Source organism: Rhinopithecus roxellana, chromosome 11, assembly GCF_007565055.1.
Source record: "Rhinopithecus roxellana isolate Shanxi Qingling chromosome 11, ASM756505v1, whole genome shotgun sequence".
NCBI classification, from domain to species: domain Eukaryota; kingdom Metazoa; phylum Chordata; class Mammalia; order Primates; family Cercopithecidae; genus Rhinopithecus; species Rhinopithecus roxellana.
Genome location: NC_044559.1, coordinates 24,009,609 through 24,034,915, shown reverse-complemented (window position 1 = coordinate 24,034,915; position 25,307 = coordinate 24,009,609). Strand labels below are relative to the sequence as shown.

Genomic DNA, 25,307 nt, shown 5'->3' with positions numbered 1-25,307 from the left:
GCTGTTTAACAGCTGCACAGCAACTCTATACAACAGTTTAGTGCAGGAAGTGAATAAGAATTCTGTATCCACCAGAAACAGCAGGGGGTACTAAGGGAGAGAGAGTATAATTATTCAAATTGGAACCTGTCCAAAATCTGAGGACCTGTACACCTGTGCCTTCAAAAAGTACCCTGGGGGCTGGGTGCGGTGGCTCGTGTCTGTTATCCCAGCACTTTGGGAGGTCAAAGCGGATGGATCACCTGAGGTCAGGAGTTCAAGACCAGCTTGACCAACATGGTGAAACCCTATCTCTACTAAAAATAAAAACAAATTAGCCGAGCATGGTGGTGGGCGCCTGTAATCCCAGCTACTCGGGAGGCTAAGGCAAGAGAATCGCTTGAACCTGAGAGGCGGAGGTTGCAGTGAGCCAAGATCACGCTTGCACTCCAGCCTGGACAACAAGAGTGAAACTCGATCTTAAAAAAAAAAAAAAAAGTGCTCTGGGAATCTGCTTGAACCCGCCCCCCCACCCCTCCGTCAGCCCCTTAGTTCTGCAGCCTATTCATGAGCTAGTGCCTCCAGCAACTTGAACCCATCTTTTTTATTCCCCATATACCCACTTTTGACATTTGGGGAAAAAAGTGATTCAGAAGGAGAAATATCACTTTCAGAAGCACTAAATTCTTTATCATGTTGTTAGCTAGGGGCCCGGATTGATAAATACTACTTCCATTAGAAAATTAGTTGGAGCAGCCGGGCGCGGTGGCTCAAGCCTGTAATCCCAGCACTTTGGGAGGCTGAGACGGGCGGATCACGAGGTCAGGAGATCGAGACCATCCTGGCTAACACTGTGAAACCCCGTCTCTACTAAAAATACAAAAAAAACTAGCCGGGCGAGGTGGCGGGCGCCTGTAGTCCCAGCTACTCCGGAGGCTGAGGCAGGAGAATGGTGTAAACCCGGGAGGCAGAGCCTGCAGTGAGCTGAGATCTGGCCACTGCACTCCAACGCAGCCGACAGAGCAAGACTCCGTCTCAAAAAAAAAAAAAAAAAAAGAAAAGAAAATTAGTTGGAGCAACAGGGTGGACAGAATCTTTTGCAGCACTCGGAGAAAAGATGAGAGCAAGCATTTGAAACCCAGTGTACTAAATCCTGACTGTCAACATTTAGGCATTCTTGGCTCTCAAGAAGAGAAAGAGGTTATATTTCTTGTCTTCCTTGTTGGATTTATGTGTGTATGTGTAACACAGGGTCTTCCTCTGTCACCCAGGCTATAGTGAAGTGGCACAATCATAGCTCACTGCAACCTCCAACTCCTGGACTGAAGCAGTACTCTTGCCTTAGCCCTCAGGTATAGCTGGCATTACAGGCTCTAGCCACAGCACCGTTTTAATTTTTGTGGAGACAGGGTCTCACTATGTTGCCCAGGCTGGTCTTAAACACCTGGCCTCAAGTGATCCTCCTGCCTTAGCCTCCCAAAGTGCTGAGATTACAAGTGTGAGCCGCTATGCCCCGCCCATTGTGGTATTTAAAGCACATTCTTACCATACCAAACATGCTTTACCTACATGTTTCACACATATCTTTTTAAATGTATACTTTTCCTTTTTAAGAAAGTTTTTCTTTTTAAGAGAACCTCTCTCTTAAAAAATGACTGTGCTTTAAATACAACAAGGGGCAGGGCACAGTTGCCCAGGCTAGAGTGCAGTGGCTATTCACAGGCATGAACATAGCTCACTGTAGCCTCAAACTGCTGAACCCAAGTGATCCTTCTGCTTCTGCCTCCCTGTGCCAGGCCTAAAATGTGTATTTTCTTTCATTTATAATTAATCTAAGTCTGGTTTTTAGGCACAATTTATATGCAGCAAAATTCACTCTTTAAGACATTTTTCTATTAATTTTGCAGTTGTGTAACCGTCACCACATCAACATGTACAACATTTCCATCATCCTCAAGAGTTCTTTATGCCCCTTCATATCAATTTACTCCCCTTACCCATTAGCAACTGTTATCGACTATTCATCTGATTTTTATCCCTATAGTTTGCTGTCTCATGAACATCTAATAAATCATGGAGCATGTAGCCTTTTGTGTTTGGCTTTTTTTAAGTTCATTGGAGATTCATCCATGTGGTTGTATGTATAAATACTTTGTTGCTTTTTATTGCTGAGTAGTATTCCACTGTATGAATTAGCCAGTTTGTTTATTCATTCACCAATATAAGGACATTTGGAATGTTTCCAGTTTTTGTTGATTCTTAGTAAAGCCACTGAGAACATTTCCATATAGTCTTTTCTATGTCCATACTGTTTTTATTTATCTTGGGTAGATATAGGAGTATGATTTCTGGATTTTATGAAAGTGTATTCTTAAAATTTAAAAGAAACTGCCAAGCTATTTCCCAAAGTGGCGTGGGATTTTGCAAATTGAGACCAGTCTGGGCAACATAGCAATACCTCATCCTTACTTATTTATTTAAAAAAATTTTTTTTAATTTAAGCATTTTACATTTTCACCAACAATGTATAAGAGTTCAATTTTTCTATATCCTTGCCAGCACTTGGTATTGTCAGTATTTTTTTAAATTAGACCCATTTGTGGGGTGTGTAGCGATATATCATTGTTAGCTTAATTTGTCTTTCTATTGTAGCTAATAATACTGAACATCTTTTTGTGAATGCTTATCTTCTTTTGTGACCATTCAGATCTTGCAACCATTTTATTTATTGAGTTGTTTATTAAAATAGATTTATATAGGTATAATGGACATATTATAAATGGACATACTGAAAGTGTACAACTTGGACAGGCATAGTTGGTCATGCCTGTAATCTCAGCCCTTTGTGGGGCTGAGGCAGGCAGATCGCTTGAGCTCAGGAGTTAAAGAGCAGCCTGGGCAGCATGTTGAGACCTCATCTCTATAAAAACGAAACAAAAAATTAGCCAGGCATGGTGGCAAGCACCTGTACTCCCAGCTACTTGGGAGGCTGAGGTGGGAGGATTGCTTGAGCCAGTGTACTCCAGCCTGGGCAACAGAGTGAGACCCTGTCTCAAAAAAAAAAAGGAAGTGTACAAGTTAATAAATTCTGACATATGTATATACCAGTGAAACCACAAATAATGAAGATACGCTCATGCCCCTTGGTTAGTCCCTCCTTCCTTTTCCATCAGAGCCCATCCCACCTCCCCCTGCCCCAATCTCCAGGCAACCATGGATCTGCTTTCTGTCACTGTTGATTAGTTTGCACTGTTGATTAGGTTGTATAAAAATGGAATCATATATTAAATACTTTTTTGCCTGTCTCTTTTCATTAAGCACTTTCTTTTTTTTTGAGACAGAGTCTCACTCTGTCGCCAGACTGAAGTGCCGTGGTATGATCTCGGCTTACTGCAACCTCTGCCTCCTGGGTTCAAGCGATTCTCCTGCCTCAGCCTCCCGAGTAGCTGGGACTACAGGTGTGTGCCACCACACCCAGCTAATTTTTGTGTTTTTTTAGTAGAGACGGGGTTTCACCATGTTGGCCAAGATGATCTCAATCTCTTGACTTCGTGATATGCCCACCTCAGTCTCCCAAAATGCTGGGATTACAGGCGTGAGCCACCATGCCCAGCCTCTTAAGTACAATTATTTTTGAGATTCACCCATGTTGTTGATGTATATCCATATTTCATTTCCTTTGAAAATTTGCTGAGTAGTATTCTATTGTATGATTATACCCATTCACTGATTGTTTCTCATTTTTGGCTGTTAACAAAGTTTCTATAAACATCTATGTAGAAGTCTTGGGATGCATGTATGCTTTTTGCTTTTATTTCTCTGAGGTAAATACCTAGGAGCAGATGACTAGGTCATATGGTATAAGTGTGTGTTTAAAATTTTTTTAGAAACTGCCAAACTGTTTTTCAAAGTGGTTTACCATTTTACATTATAGTATAGCAGTGTATGAGAGTTCCAGTTACTCCACATTCTTGCCAGTACTGAGCACAGTCTTTAGTTTAGTCATTCTCATTGTGGTTTAATTCATGTATCTCTAATGATTAATAAAGTCGAACATCTGTTCTTGCCATCTGTATGTCTACTTTGGTGAAGTGTGTTCAAATCTATTCCCATTTTTTAATTGAGTGGTTATTGAGTTTTGAGATTCTCTTATGTGTTCTAAGTTACAAATGCTTTATCAGATGTCATTCACAAATATTTTCTTCACATTCATAATTTGTTTCTTTGTTTTCTTAAAAGCGTCTTTCAAAAAGCAGTTCTTAATTTTAAGTTCACTGTATTGACTTTTTCTATTATGGCGTATGTTACTTGCTATTGTATCTCAAAAAAACCTTTGACTAATCCAAAGTCACAAGGATTTTTCCCTGTGTTTTCTTCTCTAAGTTTTATAGTTTTCAGTTTATATGTTCGTCTATGATCCATTTTGAGTTAATCTCTGCATATGGTACAAGGTATAGATCAAAGGGTTGGGCTTTTTTACACATGAATATCCAGTTGTTCCAGCACCATTTATTCAAAAGACTGTCCTTTCGAAATGCTTTTGCAGCTTTGTCAAAAATGAATTGACCATATATGTGTGACTCTACTTTGGGAATCTGTTCTGTTCCATTGATTTTTGTCTGTCTTTATTCCAGTATAATTTTATTTTGATTACTGCAGCTTTTTACCGACTCTTGAAGTCAAGTAATACGAGTCTTTCAGCTTTGTCTTTTTCAAAGGTTTTTGGGGCCTTTGATTTTTCATGTTAATTTTAAAATCAGTTTGCTAATTTCAACCAAAAAAAAGTCTGCTGGGAATGTTTTTTAATTTTTTAATAAAGTAGGTATGGGTTCTCAGTGTGTTGCCCAGACTGATCTCAAACTCCTGGCCTCAAATAGTACTCCTACCTCAGACTCCCAAAGTGCTTGGATTATAGGCCTGAGCCACTCCACCTGCTGGGATTTTTGTTGGACTTGTTTTGACTCTAGATCCGTTTGGAGAACATTGACTTTTGAACAATATTGAGTCTTTATCTCTCCATTTGTTTAGGTCTTTTTAAATTTCTCAGCCACATTGTAGCTTTCAGTGTAAAGGTTTTGCACATCTTTTGTCACATTTATCCCTAAATATTTTGTATTTTTAATGCTATTGGAAAAGGTATTTTTAAACCTTGGTTTCTGATTGTTCATTGCAAATACATAGAAATATACTTTTACTTATTTCCCAATCTGTGTATCTTTTATTTTTCTCTCTTTTTTTTTTTTTTTTTTTTTTTAATTGCACTGGCTAAGACCTCCAGTACAATGTTGAAAACAATTGGTAAGAGTGAATGTCCCTTTCTTGTTCATGATCTTAGGCGAAAGGCATTCAGTCTTTCACCATTTCACATATATGTATATATAGATGTATGTCAGCTATAGGTTTTTCATAATGACCCCATTATCAGGGGAATAGGCAGTTCTCTTCTGTTCCTAGATTGCTGAGAGTTTTTGTGAGGAATGCATGTTGGATTTTGTGAAATGCTTTATCTGATCCATTGAGATAATCATATGGTTTTTCACTTTTATTCTGTTAATTGGTATATTGCATTGAATTTTTTAAGCTTTAAATCCTTTGCATTGCTGGTGTAAACCCCACTTGTTCATGAGGTATAATCCTTTTTATGTGTTGTTGGATTCACTTTGCTAATATCTTTTTAAGGATTTTTGTGTGTGTGTGTGTATCTGTGTTTGTAAGGGATATTGATTTGTTGCTTTATTTTCTGTGTCTCTGGTTGACTGTCATGATAATGTTGGCTTTATAAAATAATTTTTGAAGTGTTCCCTCATCCATTTTCTAAGAGTTTGCATACGTGATATTATGCTTCTTTAAATGCTTGATAGAATTCACTAGTGAAGCATCTAGACCTGGAATTTTCTTTGTGGAAAGTTTTAATGACAACTTCAGTTTCTTTAATAAATACAGCACTCTTCAGATTTAATATTTCTTCTGAAGTCAACTTTAATACTTTGTCTTCCAAGAAGTTTGGCCATTTTATCTAAATTATCAAATTTATTGAAATAAAGTTATTCATCATATTCCCTTATTATCCTTTTAATGTCTGTAGGAGCACAGTCATGTTTCCTTTTTCGGTTTCATTGATTTTGTTTTTCTTTTTCTAGCTTCTTAAGGTAGAAACTAAGGTCATTGACTTTGAAACTTTTTTTTTTTAAATATAATCAGTCGAAGCTATAAATGTTATTAGAAGTAATTCTAATCACTATTTTAGCTACATCCCAAAAAATGTCAATTAAGTTGGTTTATAATATTCAGGACTTCTGTATCCTTAGTGATTTTTCTATTTGTCCTTACCAATTATTGAGAGGAATTTTTATGTCTCCCTGAATTTGTCTATTTCTTCTTACAGTTGTGACAGCCTTTGCTTCATGGTTTTTGTTTGTTTGAGACAAGGTATCACTATGTCACCCAGGCTGGAGTGCAGTGGCACACCTATGACTCACTGCAGCCTCAACCTCCCAGGTTCTATCAATCCACCCGCCTCAGCCTCCTGAGTAGCTGGGACCACAGGCGAGTGCCACCACGTCTGGCTAATTTTTTTGTATTTTTTTGTAGAGATGGAGTTTTGCCACGTTGCCCAGGCTGGTCTGCAACTGCTGGGCTCAACCTCAACAAAGTACTGGGATCATAGGCATGAGCCATGGCACCTGGCCTGATTCATGGTTTGTTGTTGTTGTTGTTGTTTTTGAGATGAAGTTTCTCTCTTATCATCCAGGCTGGAGTGCAGTGGCATGATCTCGGCTTACTGCAACCTCCACCTCCTGGGTTCAAGCGATTCTCCTGCCTCATCCTCTCAAGTAGCTGGGATTACAGGTGCCTACCACCACACCCGGCTAATTTTTTGTGTTTTTAATAGAGATGGGATTTCACCGTGTTAGCCAGGATGGTCTTCATCTCCTGACCTTGTGATCCGCCCGCCTCAGCCTCCCAAAGTGCTGGGATTACAGACATGAGCCACCAACTTCTGGTCTTTTAAAGAAATTTTTTAATGGAAAAAAGAGAGTTTATTTTTACCCACATGTTTACCTTTTCTATTGCCTCCCATTCCTTTGTATAAATTCTATTTCCATCTGATATCATTTTCCTTCTGCTTAAAGAACTTACTTTAACATTTCATATATGCAGGTACACTGGTGACAAATACTTTCACTTATTGTTTACTTGGGAAAGTTTTTTTTTTCTTTTTTTAAGGGATAGGATCTCATTCTATAGCCCAGGTTGGAGTACAGTGGCAAGATCATACCTCACTGCAGCCTTGGACTCCTAGTCTCAAGTAATCCTCCTGATAGTCTCCCACATAGCTGACTACAGGCTTGTGCCACCATATCTGGCTAATTTTCTTTATTTTTTTACAGATAGGGTCTCATTGTGTTGCCCAGACTGGTCTCGAACTCCTGGCCTCACATAATCCTCTTGCTTCACAATCTCCTGAGTAGCTGAGATTATTACAGGTGCAAGCCACTGCGCCTGGCTCTGAAAAAGTTTTCATTTTGCCTTCATTTTTGAAAGATATTTTTGCTGGCTAAATAATTCCGTATAGGCCAGACATGGTGTCTCACACCTGTAATCCCAGCACTTTGGGAGTCTGAGGCAGGTGGATCGCTTGAGCTCAGGAGTTCAAGACCAGCCTATCAACATGGCGACCTCTTCCCTTCAAAAATACAAAGATAAGCTGGGCATGGTGGCACATGCCTGTAGTCCCAACAACTTTTGGGAGGCTGAGGTATGAGGATCCTATGAGACTGGGAGATTGAGGCTGCAGTAAGCCATGAATGTGCCACTGCACTCCAGCTTGGGTGAGAATGAGACCCTGTCTCAAAAGAAAAAAAAAAGGAATTCTAGATTGACATTGTCTTTCAGCACTTTAATGATGTCATTCCATTTTCTTCTGGCTTGGTTTCTGACTAGAAGTTAGAAGTCACTCGTCTAAATTATGTATCTTTTTCCTCTGACTGCCTTTAAGATATTCTCTTTATGATTAGTTTTCAGCAATTTGCTTATGATGTGTCTTGGCGTGGTTTTCTTTGTATTTTTCCTACTTCACATTAAAAAATAGAAATTGACAGAGCAATTTGAAGAAGAAGGCTAAGCTATATGTTGTCTACAAGAAAGCTACTTTAACTATAAAGACACATACCCCTTAAAAGTAAATGGTGAAGGCCGGGTGCAGTGGCTCAAGCCTGTAATCCCAGCATTTTGGGAGGCCGAGATGGGCGGATCACGAGGTCAGGAGATCGAGACCATCCGGGCTAACACGGTGAAACCCCGTCTCTACTAAAAAATACAAAAAACTAGTCGGGTGAGGTGGCGGGCGCCTGTAGTCCCAGCTACTCGGGAGGCTGAGGCAGGAGAATGGCGTGAACCCGGGAAGCGGAGCTTGCAGTGAGCTGAGGTCCGGCCACTGCACTCCAGCCTGGGCGACAGAGCGAGACTCCGTCTCAAAAAAAAAAAAAAAAAGTAAATGATTAACGAAAGATATAACACATGTTATAGACTGGATTGTGTTCCCCTAAAATTGATATGATGTCTTAACCACCAGTACCTCAGAATGTGACTGTATTTGGAGTTATAGGAGCTTTCAAGAGGTAAATAAGGTTAAATGAAGTCATTGGAGTAGGCCCTAATCCAATATGACTGGTGTCCTTATAACAAGAGGAGATTGGGACACACAGAGACCATGTGAAGATAAAGGGAGAAGATGACCATCTACAAGTCAAAGGAAGAAGCATCAGAATGAAACCAACCCTGCCAACACTTTGGTCTTGGAATTCTAGTCTCCAGACTGTAGGGAAATTAATTTCTATTTTTTGAGCCCCCTAGTGTATGCCATACTTTGTTATGGCACCCCTAGCCCTGATGGACCATTCTAACACGAGTCAGAAGAAAGTTGGGGTAGCTGTATTAATTACAGAGAGAGCAAACCTCATAGCAAGGAATATTATCAGGGATAAAGAGAAGTATTGTATAATGATAAAGGGGCTAGTTCTTCATGAAGACCTAACAGTCCTTAACATGTACACACCTAATAACAGAGCATCAAAACATGAGGCAAAAAACCATAGAACTGCAAGGAAAGAATAGATGCATCCACTATTATAGTTGGAGATTTCAGCACCCCCATCAGTAATGGACAGATCTGGCAGGCAGCCAGTTCAGTAAGAACATAGTTGAATTTAGCAGTACCATCAATCAAGTGTATATAATTGACATCTATAGAATGCTTCCTCCAATAGCAGCAGAATACACATTCTTCTCAAGCTCCCAAGGAAATTACACCAAGGCAGACCACAGTCAGGGCCATAGAATGCACCTTAAAAAATTTACAAGAATAGAAATCATACTGCATATGCTGTCAGATTACAGTGGCATTCAGTAATGGAAAGGTAGCTGGAAAATCCCAAAATATGTGGAGATTAAACAATACACTTCTAAATAACACGTAGGTCAAGAAGAAATCGCAAGAGAAATTGAAATGTATTTTTTTTTAATTTTTACTTTTAATTTTTGTGGGCACATAGTAGGTTTATATATTTATGGGGAACATGTGATGTTTTGAAAAGTATTTTGAAGTAAACAAAAATGAAAACAGCTATCAAAATGTGTGGGATGCAGTGAAAGCAGTGCTTAGAGGAAAATTTATAGCAATGAATGCATATCTTAGAAAATATCTAAAATCAATAGTCTAAGCTTCTACTAGAGCCAACTAAGAGAATAGCAAAGTAAGAGAAAGAAAGTAAGTAGAAGAAAAGAAATAATAAAAACTAGACCAGAAATCGATGAAATTGAAAACAGGAAATCAATGGAGTACATCAAGACCAAAAGCTAGTTCTTTGAAAGGATCAATAAAATGGATGAGCCTCTAGCCAGACTACAAAAAACAAAGAAGACATACTTTACTAATATTAGAAATGAAAGCGATCCCAGATCTTCACAGAATCAATACTTAATAATCTTTACAGAGAAACTAAGCCCAGGTAGATTCACTGGTGAATTCTACCAAACATTTGAATAAGTTATATCAATTTTCTATCATTTTTTCTAAAAGATAAAAACAGAATGAATAACTTGCTAACTCATCCTATGAAGCATTACCCTAAAACCAAAACCAGACAAACACAATATAGGAAAAGAAAAATACAGACTAATAATGGCTAAGCTGTGAAGTTCAATAGGTTAGGCAGATCAAATGCATTTTCAGCTTAGGATAGTTTCATTTACAACAGGTTCCTCAGGATGTAGCCCATTGTAATTTGAGGAGCATCTGTATTTTAAACGATTTGATTCATGCTTGAACCCGAGAGGCGGAGGTTACAGTGAGCCAAGATCACATCACTTCTAGCCTGGGCAACAAGAACGAAACTCCGTCTCAAAATAAATAAATAAATATTTGATTCAGACATATGTATGGTTTTTCTTTTTCTTTTTTTTTTTTTTTTTTTTTTGAGACAGAGTTTCACTCTTGTTGCCCAGGCTGGAGTGCAGTGACACAATCTCGGCTCACTGCAACCTCTGCCTCCTGAATGCAAGCTATTCTCCTGCCTTAGCCTTCCGAGTAGCTAGGATTACAGGTGCCCGCCACCACACTTGGCTGATTTTTGTATTTTTAGTAGAGACTGGGTTTCTCCATGTTGGCCAGGCTGGTCTCGAACTCCTGACCTCATGATCTGCCTGCCTCGGCCTCCCAAAGATCTGGGATTACAGGCGTGAGCCACTGCACCCAGCCATGTATGGTCTTATTATTGCCCTTATGTTTAGCAATTTCATGATTTCTAAAAATTTTTTTTTTTTTTTTTTTTTTTTGAGACAGAGTCTCGCTCTGTCCCCCAGACTGGAGTGCGGTGGCTCGATCTCAGCTCACTGCAAGCTCCGTCTCCTGGGTTCACGCCATTCTCCTGCCTCAGCCTCCCAAGTAGCTGGGACTACAGGCACCTACCACCACGCCCAGCTAATTTTTTGTATTTTCAGTAGAGATGGGGTTTTGCTGTGTTAGCCAGGATGGTCTCGATCTCCTGACCTTGTGATCTGCCCATCACGGCCTCCCAAAGTGCTGGGATTACAGGCATGAGTCACCGCACCAGCCTCTAAAATATTATAAAATGTAATAATGTGCCAATAAAATGTAGTAACTCTTAAATTTAAAAAATCCTTGACAAAATATTAGCAAATTAAATCCAACAATGTATGAAAAGAATTATACCCCGTGACCAAGTGAGATTCATGCCAGGTGTGCAAGGCTGGTTCAGCATTCAGAAATCAATTAATGTAATCCATCACATCAGGGGACTATAGAAGACAAATCACATGCTTATATCAATAGATGCAGTAAAAGCATTTGACAAAATCCAACACCCATTCATGATAAAAACTCTCAGCAAACAAGGGATAGAGAGGCTTTTCCTCAATATTATAAAGAAAAATGCAAATTAAAATTATAATAAAACACTACTATAAACCTACCAAAATAAGTGTAAAAGATTGGCAATATCAATTTTTGGTGAAGATGTGGAGTAATGAACTCTGATAAACTGTTGGTGTGAGTATAAATTGGCATGACTTTTAAAAAATTGTTTCATAGTATCTTCTAAAGCCAAACATACACCTACCCCATGGCCCAGCAAGTCTACTCCCAGTTGAAATGAGTACATATATTGAGCAAAAGACACATACATAAATGTTCATAGCAGCTTTGTTGCCATAAACTATAATCAGCCCCTATGTCCACCAACAAGAGAATAGATGGATTGTAGTATATTCATACAGTAGAATATCAACCAGTAATAAAAAAGAATGAACTACTGTTTTACATGCAGCAACATAGAAGAATCTTACAATGTTGACTGAAAGAAGCCAGGCATGAGCTGTGCTTGGTGTCTCATGCCTGTAATCCCAGCAGTTTGGGAGGCTGAGGCCGGCAGATTGCCTGAGTTCAGCAGTTGGAGACCAGCCTGGGCAACATGGTGAAATCCTGTCTTTACTAAAATACAAAAAATTAACCAAGCATGGCGGGGGGCGCCTGTAGTCCCAGCTACTCAGGAGGCTGAGGCAGGAGAATCACTTGAACCTGGGAGGCAGAAGTTGCAGTGAGCCGAGATCGCACCACTGCATTCTAGCCTGAGCGACAGAGCAAGACTCCGTCTCCAGAAAAAAAAAGAAGCCAAGCATGGCTGGGCGCAGTGGCTAAAGCCTATAATCCCAGCACTTTGGGAGGCCCACATGGGCAGATCACAGGGTCAGGAGATCGAGACCATCCTGGCCAACATGGTGAAACCCTGTCTCTACTAAAAATACAAAAATTAGCTGGGTGTAGTGGCACGTGCCTGTAATCCCGGGTACTCGGGAGGCTGAGGCAGGAGAATTGCTTGAACCCAGGAGGCGGAGGTTGCAGTGAGCCAAAATCACACCACTGCACTCCAGCCTTGCCACAGAGCAAGGCTCTGTTTCAAAAAAAAGGCAGGCATAAAAGAATACATACTATATGATTATATGAAATTCAGTAAGAGAGTAAACAATAACAATAACAACATTGGGCCAGGCAAAGTGGCCCACACGTATAATCTCAGAGCTTTGGGAGGCCAAGGCAGAAGGACTGCTTGAGTCCATGAGTTCAAGACCAGCCTGGGCAACAAAAAGACCTGGTCTCTACAAAAAAAAGAAAGAAAAGAAAAGCTGGGCGTGGTGGCATGTGCCTGTAGTCCTCACTACTTGGGAGGCTGAAGCAGGAAGATCACTTGAGCCCAGGAGTTTGAGGTTACAGTGAACTATGATCACACTGCTGCATTCTTACCTGAGCAATAAAGCGAGACCCTGCATCTAAAAAAAAACGATCATGATGACGCCTGTAATCCCAGCACTTTGGGAGGCCAAGGTGGGCGGATCACGAGGTCAGGAGATCGAGACCATCCTAACACAATGAAACGCCATCTCTACTAAAAATACAAAAAATTAGCTGGGCGTTGTGGCGGGCGCCTGTAGTCCCAGCTACGTCTGAGGCAGGAGAATGGCATGAGCCCAGGAGGCAGAGCTTGCGGTGAGCGGAGATCACGCCACTGCACTCCAGCCTGGGCAACAGAGCAGGACTCTGTCTCAAAAAAAAAAGGTGATGATGATGATAAAATTGAAGTAGAGATAACATTGTTTAGTAAGGGGTGTGAGATTGTTTTCCAGTATGCTGGGAACATTCTACATCTTTATCAGGGTAGTGGTAACTGCCAGTGGTGTGCTAGAACAGGCTCATACTCACTTATGAGAGCCAACTATTCATGAATTTTGCAAGCTGGTTGACTATTACTAGCTTATAATTGGCCATGGTAGGAGTTTTTAATGCCGTGGAAATCTACCAGTGGTTTTACAAAGTAGCAAGGTTTGGTTGATAAACATTTATCAGCATACTGCTTATTGCTCACCAATGCTTGACCTCTGATTATAGAAGGAACTTAGAAGGTAAAACCGGGGAGGTAGTAAGGAATGCTGTCATCCACCCTAAGCCAAAAAGGGTTGGCATGAGAAACTATTAATAGCATGCTATTTAGCATGTCTTGGCCAAAGAATATTACTTTGTTTACAGCTGCCTAGTATTTGACTTTTCCATGCTGCCTTTAGCCAAAGTAAATTTTCTTTTTTTTTAATTAATTTATTTATGTATTTATTTAGATGGAGTCTCACTCTGTTACCTAGGCTGGAGTGCAGTGGCGTGATCTCAGCTCACTGCAACCTCTGCCTCTCAGGTTCAAGCAATTCTCCTGCCTCAGCTTCCCAAGTAGCTGGGACTACAGGCATGTGCCACCATGCCCAGCTAATTTTTTGTATTTTTAGTAGAGATGGGGTTTCACCATGTTAGCCAGGATGGTCTGGATCTCCTGACCTCGTGATCCACCCGCCTCGGGCTCCCAAAGTGCTGGGATTACAGCCATGAGCCACTGCACCCGGCCTCTCTCTTTTTTTATAAAAACAACTTCATGGTAGAAAATTAACAGCAAACCATAGCCTTTCTGTAGACTCCTTTTGACATCTTGTTGAATTTGTGTCCTATTGATTTTGAGTAGTTCAAGTTCCTACCCTTTTTGTTTCTACTTCTTTAGGAGCATTCCGGAAGAGTTTTTCGACTCCAGTTTGATGAATTCCAGATTGTCAGTAGTTCACATGATGACACAATCCTCATCTGGGACTTCCTAAATGATCCGGCTGCCCAAGCTGAACCCCCCCGTTCCCCTTCTCGAACATACACCTATATCTCCAGATAAATAACCATATACTGACCTCATACTTGCCCAGGTATCAAAATCTATTATGTACATAACACTGTGGGTAGGAGACAGGATATTAGCTGTAAGGTGTTGCTAGTTCACGGAGCTTTCTCCTGCCGTTTGTGTCACCAAGTCCTGTAAAGCCGAGGAAGCAGACAATGTGAGACAGGGCTGAAGCTGCCACAGTATGGACAGTGCCTTTCACCAAAGTAGCCAGCCTCAGTTCTAGGTGATTCTAGGGTCCTACGTGTGTGGTAAGCCTAGTCATTCCTGCCCTAGTTATCTAGTAGTACTGTTATGAAAATAAAATGAGATTTGAATCAGTTTGAAAACTAAGTAATGACCCAAAGGCCTGTGATGTTTAAGTTCCCAGATCACACAATACCTACAGTAGAGACGTTTCAAGCCAAGTAGACACTCTGATGTCTAATGCGTGAATGGAAACATCTCTTGGTGAAAGTTCACACTGACATAGAAATAAAAGGGCAGATTTTAAAAGGAATATAAAAAGTAGCTTTTATATCCCTATCCCCATTCCTCAACCCTCCAAAAAGAGGACCTGTCTTTTGACCTCTGACGTTGGTGAGAACTCCATGTATCCTCCCACTCAAGTCTCCAAACTCTTTCAGGCAGGGGAAGAGCCTAAAATACCCAGGTGGTCCATACATATTATGGTATATTCAGATCATACCTGGTGTTCTGACCAGTTTGAATACACTAGGTTGTTGCCAGTTTGAGAAGGCTGCCCTAGCTGCTGAGGAGCGTTGCTGTCGTTACGATTTCCCACGTGTGCCTCAGTTCTCCTGGCGGAAGTACATATTCGCTACAGGTTTCTGCATCTCTCTTTGCAGTGTTCCACTGAGGGCAGTGATTCACGCCCAGCTGGGCTTGCCTCAGCGCCTCTTTCTCTCACAGAGGACACGGTTCATCGTTCCTCAGCCAAGTTGCACAGGCTGTGTGCCCTTGGACAAGTAACTTCCCAGAGCCTGAATCTCCTGATGAGTAACATGAGGGGCACTGTTCACTTCATGGAGCCCTGTGAAGGCTGCATGGAGATACTGTATGGAAAATTCCTAGTGCTTAGCACAGTGCCGAATACATAGCATGCCCTCAGGAAAAACTGGTCATTAGTATTAATACTGCAATCTCCCTATACCTACCCCCTCCTTTTGCCCAAAATTTTCTCTTCCTTAGACTTCTGTGACACTTTGCTATTTTTAATATTCTTCCTGGCTCTCTGATTATTTGTGCCTCTTTCCCCCTCACTCCTAAGAGTCTGTTTCTGGCTTTTCTTATTATTTTTATTTTATCTTATTTCTTTTTTTTTTTGAGACGTAGTCTCGCTTTTTCGCCCAGGCTGGAGTGCAGTGGCGCAATCTCGGCTCACTGCAAGCTCCGCCACCTGGGTTCACACCATTCTCCTGCCTCAGCCTCCTGAGTAGCTGGGACTACAGGTGCCTGCCACCGCGCCCGGCTAGTTTTTTGTATTTTTAGTAGAGACGGGGTTTCACCATGTTAGCCAGGATGGTCTCGATCTCCTGACCTCATGATTCACCTGCCTCGGCCTCTCAAGGCCAAGCCACCGTGCCCAGCCTATTTTATTTTATTTCTTGAGATAGGACTTCGCTCCTGTCACCCAAGCTGGAGTGCGGTGGCACGATGTCAGCTCACTGCAACCTCTACCTCCCAGGCTCAAGTGATTCTCCTTCCTCAGCCTCCTGAGTACCACGGGCACACAACACCATACCCAGCTAATTGTTTGTATTTTTTTTGTAGAGATGGGGTTTCACCATGTTGCCCAGGCTGGTCTCGAACTCCTGAGCTCAAGTGATCCACCTCCCTTGGCCTCCCAAAGTATTGGGATTACAGGTGTGAGCCACCATGCCTGGCCTGTCTTTCTTCCTTATCTAAATTCCTTCCTAGGCTGCCTTCTCTCTTCCCAAAGCTTCAGATCTCTTCTCAGTGTAGAAGACTTAAATTTCTGTCTCTAGTCCAAGCCTCTGCTTTAATCTCCAGGCCACATTTCCAGCTGCCATCCACACAGCTGTCCTTGAAGATAGCAAGAGCACTTCTAGTACTCACATCCTCAACTACACTGTCCCCTCCTTTACACTGCTGGTACCCTCCAGCCACAGAGCTGGGCCAGCTTTCCTTGATTCCCCCACTTCTGTTAGTGGCACCACCATGCTCATGGTCACTCAAAGGCAGGGCCCACAGACCATCCCCGACCCCTGCCCTGCCATTCTACAGGGCAGGTGAAAGCTATGCCAACCATGGTCACTCTCAGCCTAAAGACATCAGAGTCACTCTGCTTGAACACCACAGCCCTGAGCATGTCAGCAAGCCCTGCCTTTAGTATAACTTCTCCATCAGTCCAGGTCACCTTTGACAGAAGCTCCTGCATGGCATAGACAGAGAGCAGGCATTAGGAAGGACTCCTAAGCCTTTTCCCCATTGGCAGCTACGTGAATGCTCTTTTTTCTTCAGGCAAGTAAGAAATATCGAAAAGGGGGCTAATGACTGTTTGCTCTGTTTTCACACAGGACCCGTTAAAGTTGCGGTATTTAACATATCTGCCAATACCAGGACAAGCAACAACAGTAACAAACTACTGCCCAGTTTCCCCGGACTAGCTGAGGAGCAGGGCTTTGAGACTCCTGTTGGGACACAGTTGGTCTGCAGTCGGCCCAGGACGGTCTACTCAGCACAGCTGACTGCTTCAGTGCTGCTATCAGAAGATATCTTCTATCTTTTGTGAATGATTGGAACTTTTAAACCTCCCCTCCTCTCCTCCTTTCCCCTCTGCACCTAGTTTTTTCCCATTGGTTCCAGACAAAGATGACTTATAAATATATTTAGTGTTTTGCCAGAATCTCTCTTGCTTTGCCATTAAGCAGAAGAACTAGTTTCCCTGTACAGCCTGCTGGGAGAGACCCAGTTCTAGGGGATGGGGGATGCAGCTTCAAGCCAGACAGTACCCAGTGTCTCCCTGTTAACTGCAGGAATGCCAAGCACCTGGCCAGAGCAGCCCAGCCCCAATATGCTTAGGAGGAGACAGAGCTCCCTTTCTGTAGCCTCTGGGGCAAGAAAAAGAAAACACAAAAATGTATACACTGGAAGATTTGGGCCTCCTGCCTGCCTGCCTTCTCTTTGTTTCTGTTCCTCTTCCCATCTACTTGCCTACTCCCCTTCAACCTTTCTTCTCTGTCTGCTCCACCTGAGAAGAAAGTGTATGAAGAGAGTGTCCTCCTCTAGCATGAGCCAGATCAGCCAGAAAATGCAACACTTGGAAGAGTTAAATGCTGTTCAGTGAAGATTTCAGCCTCAGACCTTTGCTGCAAGTGACCCTGTGGCAGCAGTGGATTCTCGGACATGATACTCTCATCATATTTGCAACTCTTCCCTCTCCTTCCCCACACCCAAAAGGAGGATGGGGGGCGGGGGGCGGGTAGCAGGGGGCCAGGAGAAGAAGTTTCCTGGGCTCCATCAATGGCTGCGTCTTTTCTGGACTCAGCAGTGTCCTTGATTCCATGTAGAGTGTGGAAAGGAGTTGCTGATTGCATTTCCTCTCATTAACAATTAGGTGTGTAATAAAAAGCATTGTACTTCATCTTAAATCACTGGTAAGGCTCAGCCTACAGAAAGGTTTGAAATGGCCAGAGCCAATTGCTTGGTGCATTCTGCATAATGGTTTCCATCTCCGATTTCCTCATTGGGGCCTGTGAGTACCCAGGTGCCTGTATCTTTGCCAAGACTGTGATCAGGGTAGCTTAAGAGAGATAGGAGAAAACACTGGTGTTTTTGTTTGTTTGTTTTTTGTTTTTGTTTTTTGGCCAGTTAAATATCATCTCTCAAAAATTGATTTCACCGTGTCAACTTTGCACTGCAGAACCTTCCTTCTGCTCCTCCCACACCCAGTATTTGCAGAAGGGCAAAGCTGCCCAAGAGAGAGGATCAGGGTGAAGTTTGGCATACAGGGTTTATAAATGGGACAAAAACTGCCTTTTCTTCCTCCTCCTGACCTTATTTTGCTCTTCACTTTCCCCAGCCAATAAAATGTCTGTGGCGATTGGTGAACAGCATAAATGGCTGGACCTCGGCAAGGGTCGGGTAAACCTAGCCACTCGGAAGGCAGCTGGGTGAGCTGCCAAAGCTAGTGGGCTTCAGGTGCGAGGGCACCTGTGCCACACCAACCTGGGAGCACACAGAATACTATTCATGTGCACCCAGCTGGTCTCCCCAGGCAAGAAGGTATCCTCTTCTCGAGGTGTACCCAGACTGGATGTTGTGACTACATATTTGAGAGTCAGTTTATGCATATGCATTCTCCTTTCCTGCTTTATGAGTATTTTTAAGCTTTTAGTTCAAGGTTATATTCAGAAAATATTTCCAGCGTAATGATACATCGTAGCCTAGGAAATATTTTCTCAATGTAATTCCCTTCCCAGCTACCCAAATGCTACAGAGAAATGTTTTCTACTTGGGCACTATCAGGGTTCGTCATCTATTGTGTTGACTATTAATGGCTTTTTGATTGGGTAAGGATTTTGCTATAGATGAAGATAGAGGGCTGTCAGCCCTGAAAAACACACAGGTCAGACATTTAAAAGGCATGGGTTTCAAGCTTTCTCAAAATATTGTCCAATAGCCATAATTTTACCAGCCCTTCTGTCATATGCTGCTATTACAAAGTGGAAGCTGTTGAATGTTTATTGGTGCCCTGGGTTTTGCTCTCCAATCTAGGTTCAGTTGAAGGAATATTGTTTCTAAGACTGTTTTGAAACATGTCCAGTACATCACAAAGGAGATCAGGTCGAACCCTGCAGATGTGGAGCCATTCCCCCAGTTGAGAATATTCTCCAAGTTGTCCTCTCTGCTGCTGATGGAAATGGGAATGAAGTTAAGTGGTCTGAAAAACTTGAATCGTTCACATTTCTCAGCTCTGGGGGTCATTTACCAGTTCATTGTAGAAGAAATAATCAGGTAAGTAAAAGTTCATTTCCAGAGAAGGTAAACCCCACTTACCATCTCTGCATGATTTCAATGGGAATTGATTATCACTAATCCCCAGCTGGAATAAATGTAAAGTTTGACCTTTTTAAAACAAAAAGAGAGACAAAGTCTCAGCACATTCCAAGGAGTGATAGAAACAGAGCTGAAGGTGTCCCCATGGTAGATTAGTCTCTTCTCGCTCAAATTTACTTTCCAATATAGGGCCTAAAGGAAACCTTTTTTAAAGACAGGCTGAAACCCTGTTTGAAGGCAGAGGAAGAGGTACAGACACGTGACCTTTTGGTGCACACTGGGGCTACTTGGACAAGACCAACATGCCTTGCTGCACGTGTGTGTATTTCACTGCTGAGAACATCCTTTAACTTTGTGTGCAATTTGAAAGGATGTGAATCATGGATGGAAAGCCGTTTGTACATGTCCCTTAGCAAAATTCTTTCTGGTGTCTCCTAACTTCAGAGACAGGGACTCTTTTGGATCTCTATTGACAGGTAATAAAGTCTGGCCCTCATAACTTGTTTCCGAACTAGAAAAGACTGTGAGACCCCTACATCATTCTTGTTTTTCTGCTTGAGTAAGAACAATCCTTTTTTATTTTTCTTCTGTACAGTCTAAAGCTACAGAGGAAAAAAATGCACTCTTCCCTTGCCGGCTGCTGGTACTATTGGTCTGAACAGCTGTAGTTGGTCTGCTCCTTACTTAGCACTTGATTGTGTGGGGAAACAAAGGTGGGAGGGGTGGGGAATACTGGAAATAATCAGGGCAATTTTTTTTCTTTCCTATAATTGGATTAGATACCTTGGTACTGTTGACCTTCTCAGCATCTCCCTTTTGCCTTAGATGGCAACACCCTCCAGCCTGAAGCAGAGCAGTCCAACCCAGATTAGTGCAGCCCTGAGGCTTAGGGTACAGCCTCCCTGGTCTTCCTCCACACAGCTGATCACCAATAGACCAGACCTCCTTTAACCACAGTGTCAACATAGTGTTGGAAAGAGAGCCATCTCTTAGGGGAATAAAACTGAGTTTCACTTCTTTACCTGTAGCTCATCTGTGGTGTCAGAATCCTTTGAGCTGAAGAGGGAAATCAAAAGAGCATGATGACTGCCTGGTTTCAGGTGGAACTTAATTCATTGATCTTTAGAAACCCCTTCTGTTGGAAGTAGAGTACCTATGATCTAAAATGTCCTGGAGGCAGATGACATCGAAAATATGTGCTTTCCAACCAGCACAGCTGGCGCGCTTAGCTCCTGATTGGATGTGTGTGTATTTTATTAAGGATCAGTGCAGTAAGTGTTTTAAAGTGTTACCTCCTCTCCTAACCCTTCCCCTTCTTGGACACTGAAGGAAAAGGCCAACTAGGATGTTAGCCCTCTGGGCACCAAGGAAACTAACAGCTTTCTCAAAGCAGTGACCACTCAGGCCAGCCCAGACAGATCTGAGGGATGGCCAGTGCACTCCAGCAATGGGACAGGCCTAGCAACACATGTGAGCTTCCCCGAGAGCTTTCAGCTGGTTCAGCTCTTTGTTCTCTAGACTCTTAAGTACTGACTGCTTTGACTTTTGTGATTATGTTATAGTGATGTGTAGTCAATGTACCAATATGTTCACAACCTAGGATCATGGTAATAGAGTGTGTTTTGGTTTTTTAAAACTGTTCAGGAAAAAAGTAACTTAAATTACAAATATAAGATTAAAGTGAATTTTCTAAGTGTCTTGTCTCCTTGCCCCAACATCAAAAAGGACAATACACTTTTCGGTATACAGACTGAGGGAGTGCACAGATAGGATACCTTTGCAGATAATCTGACATGAGAAAACAAGATGAGAGAAAGCAGGACTGGACGCTGTGGGTGAGTGTGTAGTGCCAGCATACACCTACTGTTCCATGTTGAGTTAAATTGAAGCCAAAGTCAGGTCTCATCTGTGAATTGGTCACCTTAGCCAACCACAGCCCAACCTGAATGCAGAATTTACATTTTTCTCAGCCCTTCAGCGGTGAAAATACTTGAGTTTCCCCTACATCCCATTTGATCAGTTTATAGGCAAGCAGGCTCACATCTGGGAGCAATTTCCAGAAGGACTCTTAACAAGCTGTAAGAATGAAGGCACCCTTGACTATCTGGGGTATGACATTGCAGTTCCTGAGTGAAATCCCCATTCCCTCCTTCAGCCAAACCTAGGGAGGTACAAGGTTGCAGGCAGTGGCCGAATGGGACTCTCTCTCCCCGTTGGCCCTGTTCCCCTCCCCTCTCTAGTGTCACAAGCAGGATCCTTGTCAAAATTGACCCATCCTTTTAGATCTATGAGCCTTTTGTATTAATAACCCTTCCACATGACCAAGGCTCTCTGGCCCCCATCAGCCTTTTAGTCTCATTGTCTTGTCTGGACTGACAACCCTTGGCAGATGAGGAAACTGAGGAGCAAGAAAAGGGACCCACATTGACCAAAACTACACTGAGGAATCCTCCCTAACAACTAAGGGCAGGCAGCACCCAAGAGAGAAGGAAGGGAGGGAGGCATCAGAGGAACCACTCTGGAGCCACTGGTATCTGCTCAGTTAATGTTCCTCATCAGCTGGGCTCCTGAGCAGAGGCTGAGCCTAAGGATTTGTGGACCTCACCCTCACACCGTGTCAGATCTCTTCCTCAGGGAGATCTCTTCCCCAGGGAGGCCCTTTCAAGGGCCTGCCCTGCGAAGACTCAGCCCTATAACCGTGGTTTCCTACTGCCCGACGGGGCCAGGAATCCCTCCCCACTTTCAACCTAGAGCTGTGCCACCATCAGCAGTGACTAAAGGGACGAGACCTCTCTTCTTCCTGATTGGCTCTTGCCAATTAAGAGCATTTTATTAGGCTGCTAATTAAAGGCACTTCGTTAGCAGCAGGAGAGGCCAAGTGGGTGCCTGGTGAGACGGAGCTGAAGCCAGGAGAAATTGTTTCCTCCCCCCATGGAAACAGCCTCTCAGGGAACCTTCTCCGTCCCCACCCTCTCCTGCTGCGCCTACTACACCCCTTGCTTTCAATTAACAACTCTGAGGGGAGCAAGGTCATTACCAAACCCGGGCTGGAGTGCCCACCATCACCAGCACCACCTCAGGCTGTGTGCGATCCTCAGGGACTGGCCAGGCCCCCAGACACCACCTGAGCCTGGGCCCAGGGAAGGAGAGGCTGGGCAGCCCAATGGGGAGTGTGCTGTCCCCACTAAGGAATGGAGCGTGACTCCCCAAGCAGCTCAGGTGAATGTCACCTGGTCCTCATCATCCCTAGCAATCACTGGATGACCAGTCACTTGTTCACATAGTGTGAATCCCCATGCCCCTTTCCTCAACAAACACTCATGATTTCATGGAGGAAATGTGCCCTTCCCACCCGTGAGGGACAGTCCCTGGTCGTTTTCCAAGAGCACAGCCCACGTAGAGCCTGAATGGGTCCAGGAGAGGGGGCTGACAGTTTTACAGTCCCAGCCATGCTGACCTTTGAGAGACTCCTGGCCCTGAGCTCACGTCAAATGTGAGGCACTTCCCCTGGACGGTCTGATGAGCCCCCTGCAAGACAGGAGAGCCTGGCTATGACCTAGCACATGGGGGCTGGCATGCAGGGACACCCCCTCTCCAGAGCCCTGCCTCTCCCATCTTGTGCCCACCTCACCCCTCAGTTAACTGCAGAATTAGCACCAGCCCAGGCTGTGAGGGCAGATTTATGACTAGGCCTGCCTCCCTCCACTTAACCCGAGGCCGGCCCAGGCTCCAGACACTAAATTAGATTTTTGACAATTAGAGAGACTAATGGGCACATAGCCATCCCCAGAGCCAGATATCCAGATCCAGCAAGGCCATTCTTTAATATCCACCACCAGCCAGCCCAACCCTCCCCTGGCTGCCCCTTTCTCCCTCCCATGAGTGGGCATTTCTCTCTCTGCCCCGGCTCTACATGCACTCCCGAACTGTCTCTGGTTCCTCTTCCCTCTCTCACCTACTCTTGCCTTCCAGCCCCTTGCCCAGTGCCAGCCTGGCTCTAGAACTCTGCCCCTCTCATTGCCTTCAGCCTCCTTTTTGTACTTTGAACACTTCTGTCTTCAGCCCCCCTTTCCCTAGGGCCCATCTATCTATAATCTTCCATCTGCCCTGAGGTGATTGCAAGCCCCTTGAGGGCAGGGGCTTAGGCCCTCTCTGGATCCTAAATGCTCTGCACCCAGTCAGTGTTTACTGTTTGTTGTTTCCTGAGACTCCGACTCCTTCCTCTCCCTTCCTCTGAGCTGCTGGGTCTCCAAGGCCCACCCACCTTGCCCTCTTGGCCCCAGGCCCACCCTGGCTCTGGCCTGGCTCTGCTCGGCTTGGGTGGCTCCCCCTTCCCTGAGCCCCACAGCTCTGGCCAGTCTTGGGTTGGCCGGGTAATGAGATTGCAGTAAGTAGTGGGGGGAGCAGCTCACATTCACTCAGGCAGACTCATAGCTCTGTCAGGCTGATTGGTCCTGAGTGGAGGCACAAATGGCCCCCCATGGACACACTGCGATTGGTTATAAAATTACAAGCATTTGTCCTGCTGTCAGGGGCCTTCCTCCCACCCCTCTGCCTCCCTGCCTGGGCTCCCACCATTCCCCACCCATCCCTCTCCCCAACGGGGTTGGACCACAAACCCCGAAGGACCTGGCCAGGGACCACCATAGCAGGTAGGGCTAAGAGGCTGAGGCCACCAAGCTCCCAATGGGTAGGTTTTCATGCCTTGTACCTGGAGTGGTCACAGTGCAGGCTGGCCTCAGAGTGAAGTGACCCTGTGCTCAGAGTTTCCTGGCCCCTGAGGGTAAGTGGGGGTGGGGGCCCCAGGGCAAACAGGCCTTGGGATCCTCAGGAGAGGAAGAGGTGTCCCGAGCCCCAGGCCTCCTAGGGACAACCAGTGCCTGCAACTTTAGATGTGGTCCCAGGCTGGAGCTGTGGAACGAGGGGTGGCTGGAGGCCTGCCCTGCTGAAGGGGAGAGCAGCAGAAGCCCGGTCGGCCACAAGAGCCCATCTCTTCTCCCTCCAGGTGGCCAGACCCTTGCCCTGTATCCTGACCCCCAGTTAAGCACAAATCAGCCCTCGGGAAAGTCCCTGAAGCCTAAGCCAGAACGAAAAGCCACCATGGCGCACCAGAGTCTTGCTATGGTTACTGGTCTGCAGGCTGAGTCCTCTAGGCCTGGCTCTTGGACACCCCCACCCTGGGCCTTGGCAGGGGCTGGGTTACCCCCGAGCATGAGTGCCTTGAAATCCCACCTAGTGCTCTCTTATGCTCACACAGAAACACCCACTTCTTCCTGGTTGAGACCCAGGCGTCAGCCCAAGCCCTGTCACCCCAGCTGCACGGCCTCCTTCCCACTCTCATTTCTTCAGCCAGGCCCCAGACCCCAGCCCCTGACCAGCTCCCAGCTCCAACCTTGGTCCTTCCTCTCTGGAGGCACCAGGGCACCTTGTAACCTGCTTGGAGGGATGCTGAGGGACGGTTTCCCCAGCTTGAAGAGGGGAGCGTTAGGGGAGCAGCGTCTCCTGGCTGTGGGCCACAAGGTGCCTTCCTGCCATCCGTCACTCATTCGCAGCCCAGAATGTGTTTGCTGTAATTACATCTTTAATTAGAGTGGTGACGGCTCATTGTTCACCAACAATGATGGATGGGTCCTCCTGCTTGCCATCCTCCCTGTCCAGCACCCTCCAGGTCAGCTCTCCCCCAGCTTTGGGGCTGGGAAAGATACATGAGCACAGGCTCTTCTCCCACCGAGTCCCAGGCCCTGAGGCCTAGGAGCAACCGTGAGCTCTACCCCAAGGGTGATGATGTCCTTCTGGGCCCCGGGGGCTCCCAAGGGACTTGACAGATCCTGATACCTTCATCCAGGGCTCCCTGCAGCAAGGCTGCAGATCTCCTCATAGCCACCAGATGTCTCCTTGGTCCAAACTGGCCAGGCTGGGGGTGGCCTGACATTGCCCCACTCCCAGCTGCCACACACATGCCACATCACCATGCCCAGATTGGTCCCTGGGCCACATGCTCCTCATCACAGGAGCTGACAGGTG

General features: G+C 44.4%; 1 protein-coding gene across 2 annotated transcripts in view; it reads left to right on the top strand.

The window, feature by feature from the left end:
• Nucleotides 1–20,976, top strand: part of BTRC (beta-transducin repeat containing E3 ubiquitin protein ligase) — a 202,300-nt gene extending 181,324 nt beyond the window's left edge. The window contains exons 14-15 of one of the 2 annotated variants that reach the window (XM_010356122.2): nt 14,094–14,286; nt 16,802–20,976. In XM_010356122.2, the coding sequence (XP_010354424.1) occupies nt 14,094–14,255 (162 nt within the window). In that variant the 3' untranslated portion in view covers nt 14,256–14,286; nt 16,802–20,976. The remainder of the gene's footprint in view (nt 1–14,093; nt 14,287–16,801) is intronic. The other variant, XM_010356124.2, reaches the window with a different exon arrangement.
• The last annotated feature ends 4,331 nt before the right edge of the window (nt 20,977–25,307 follow it).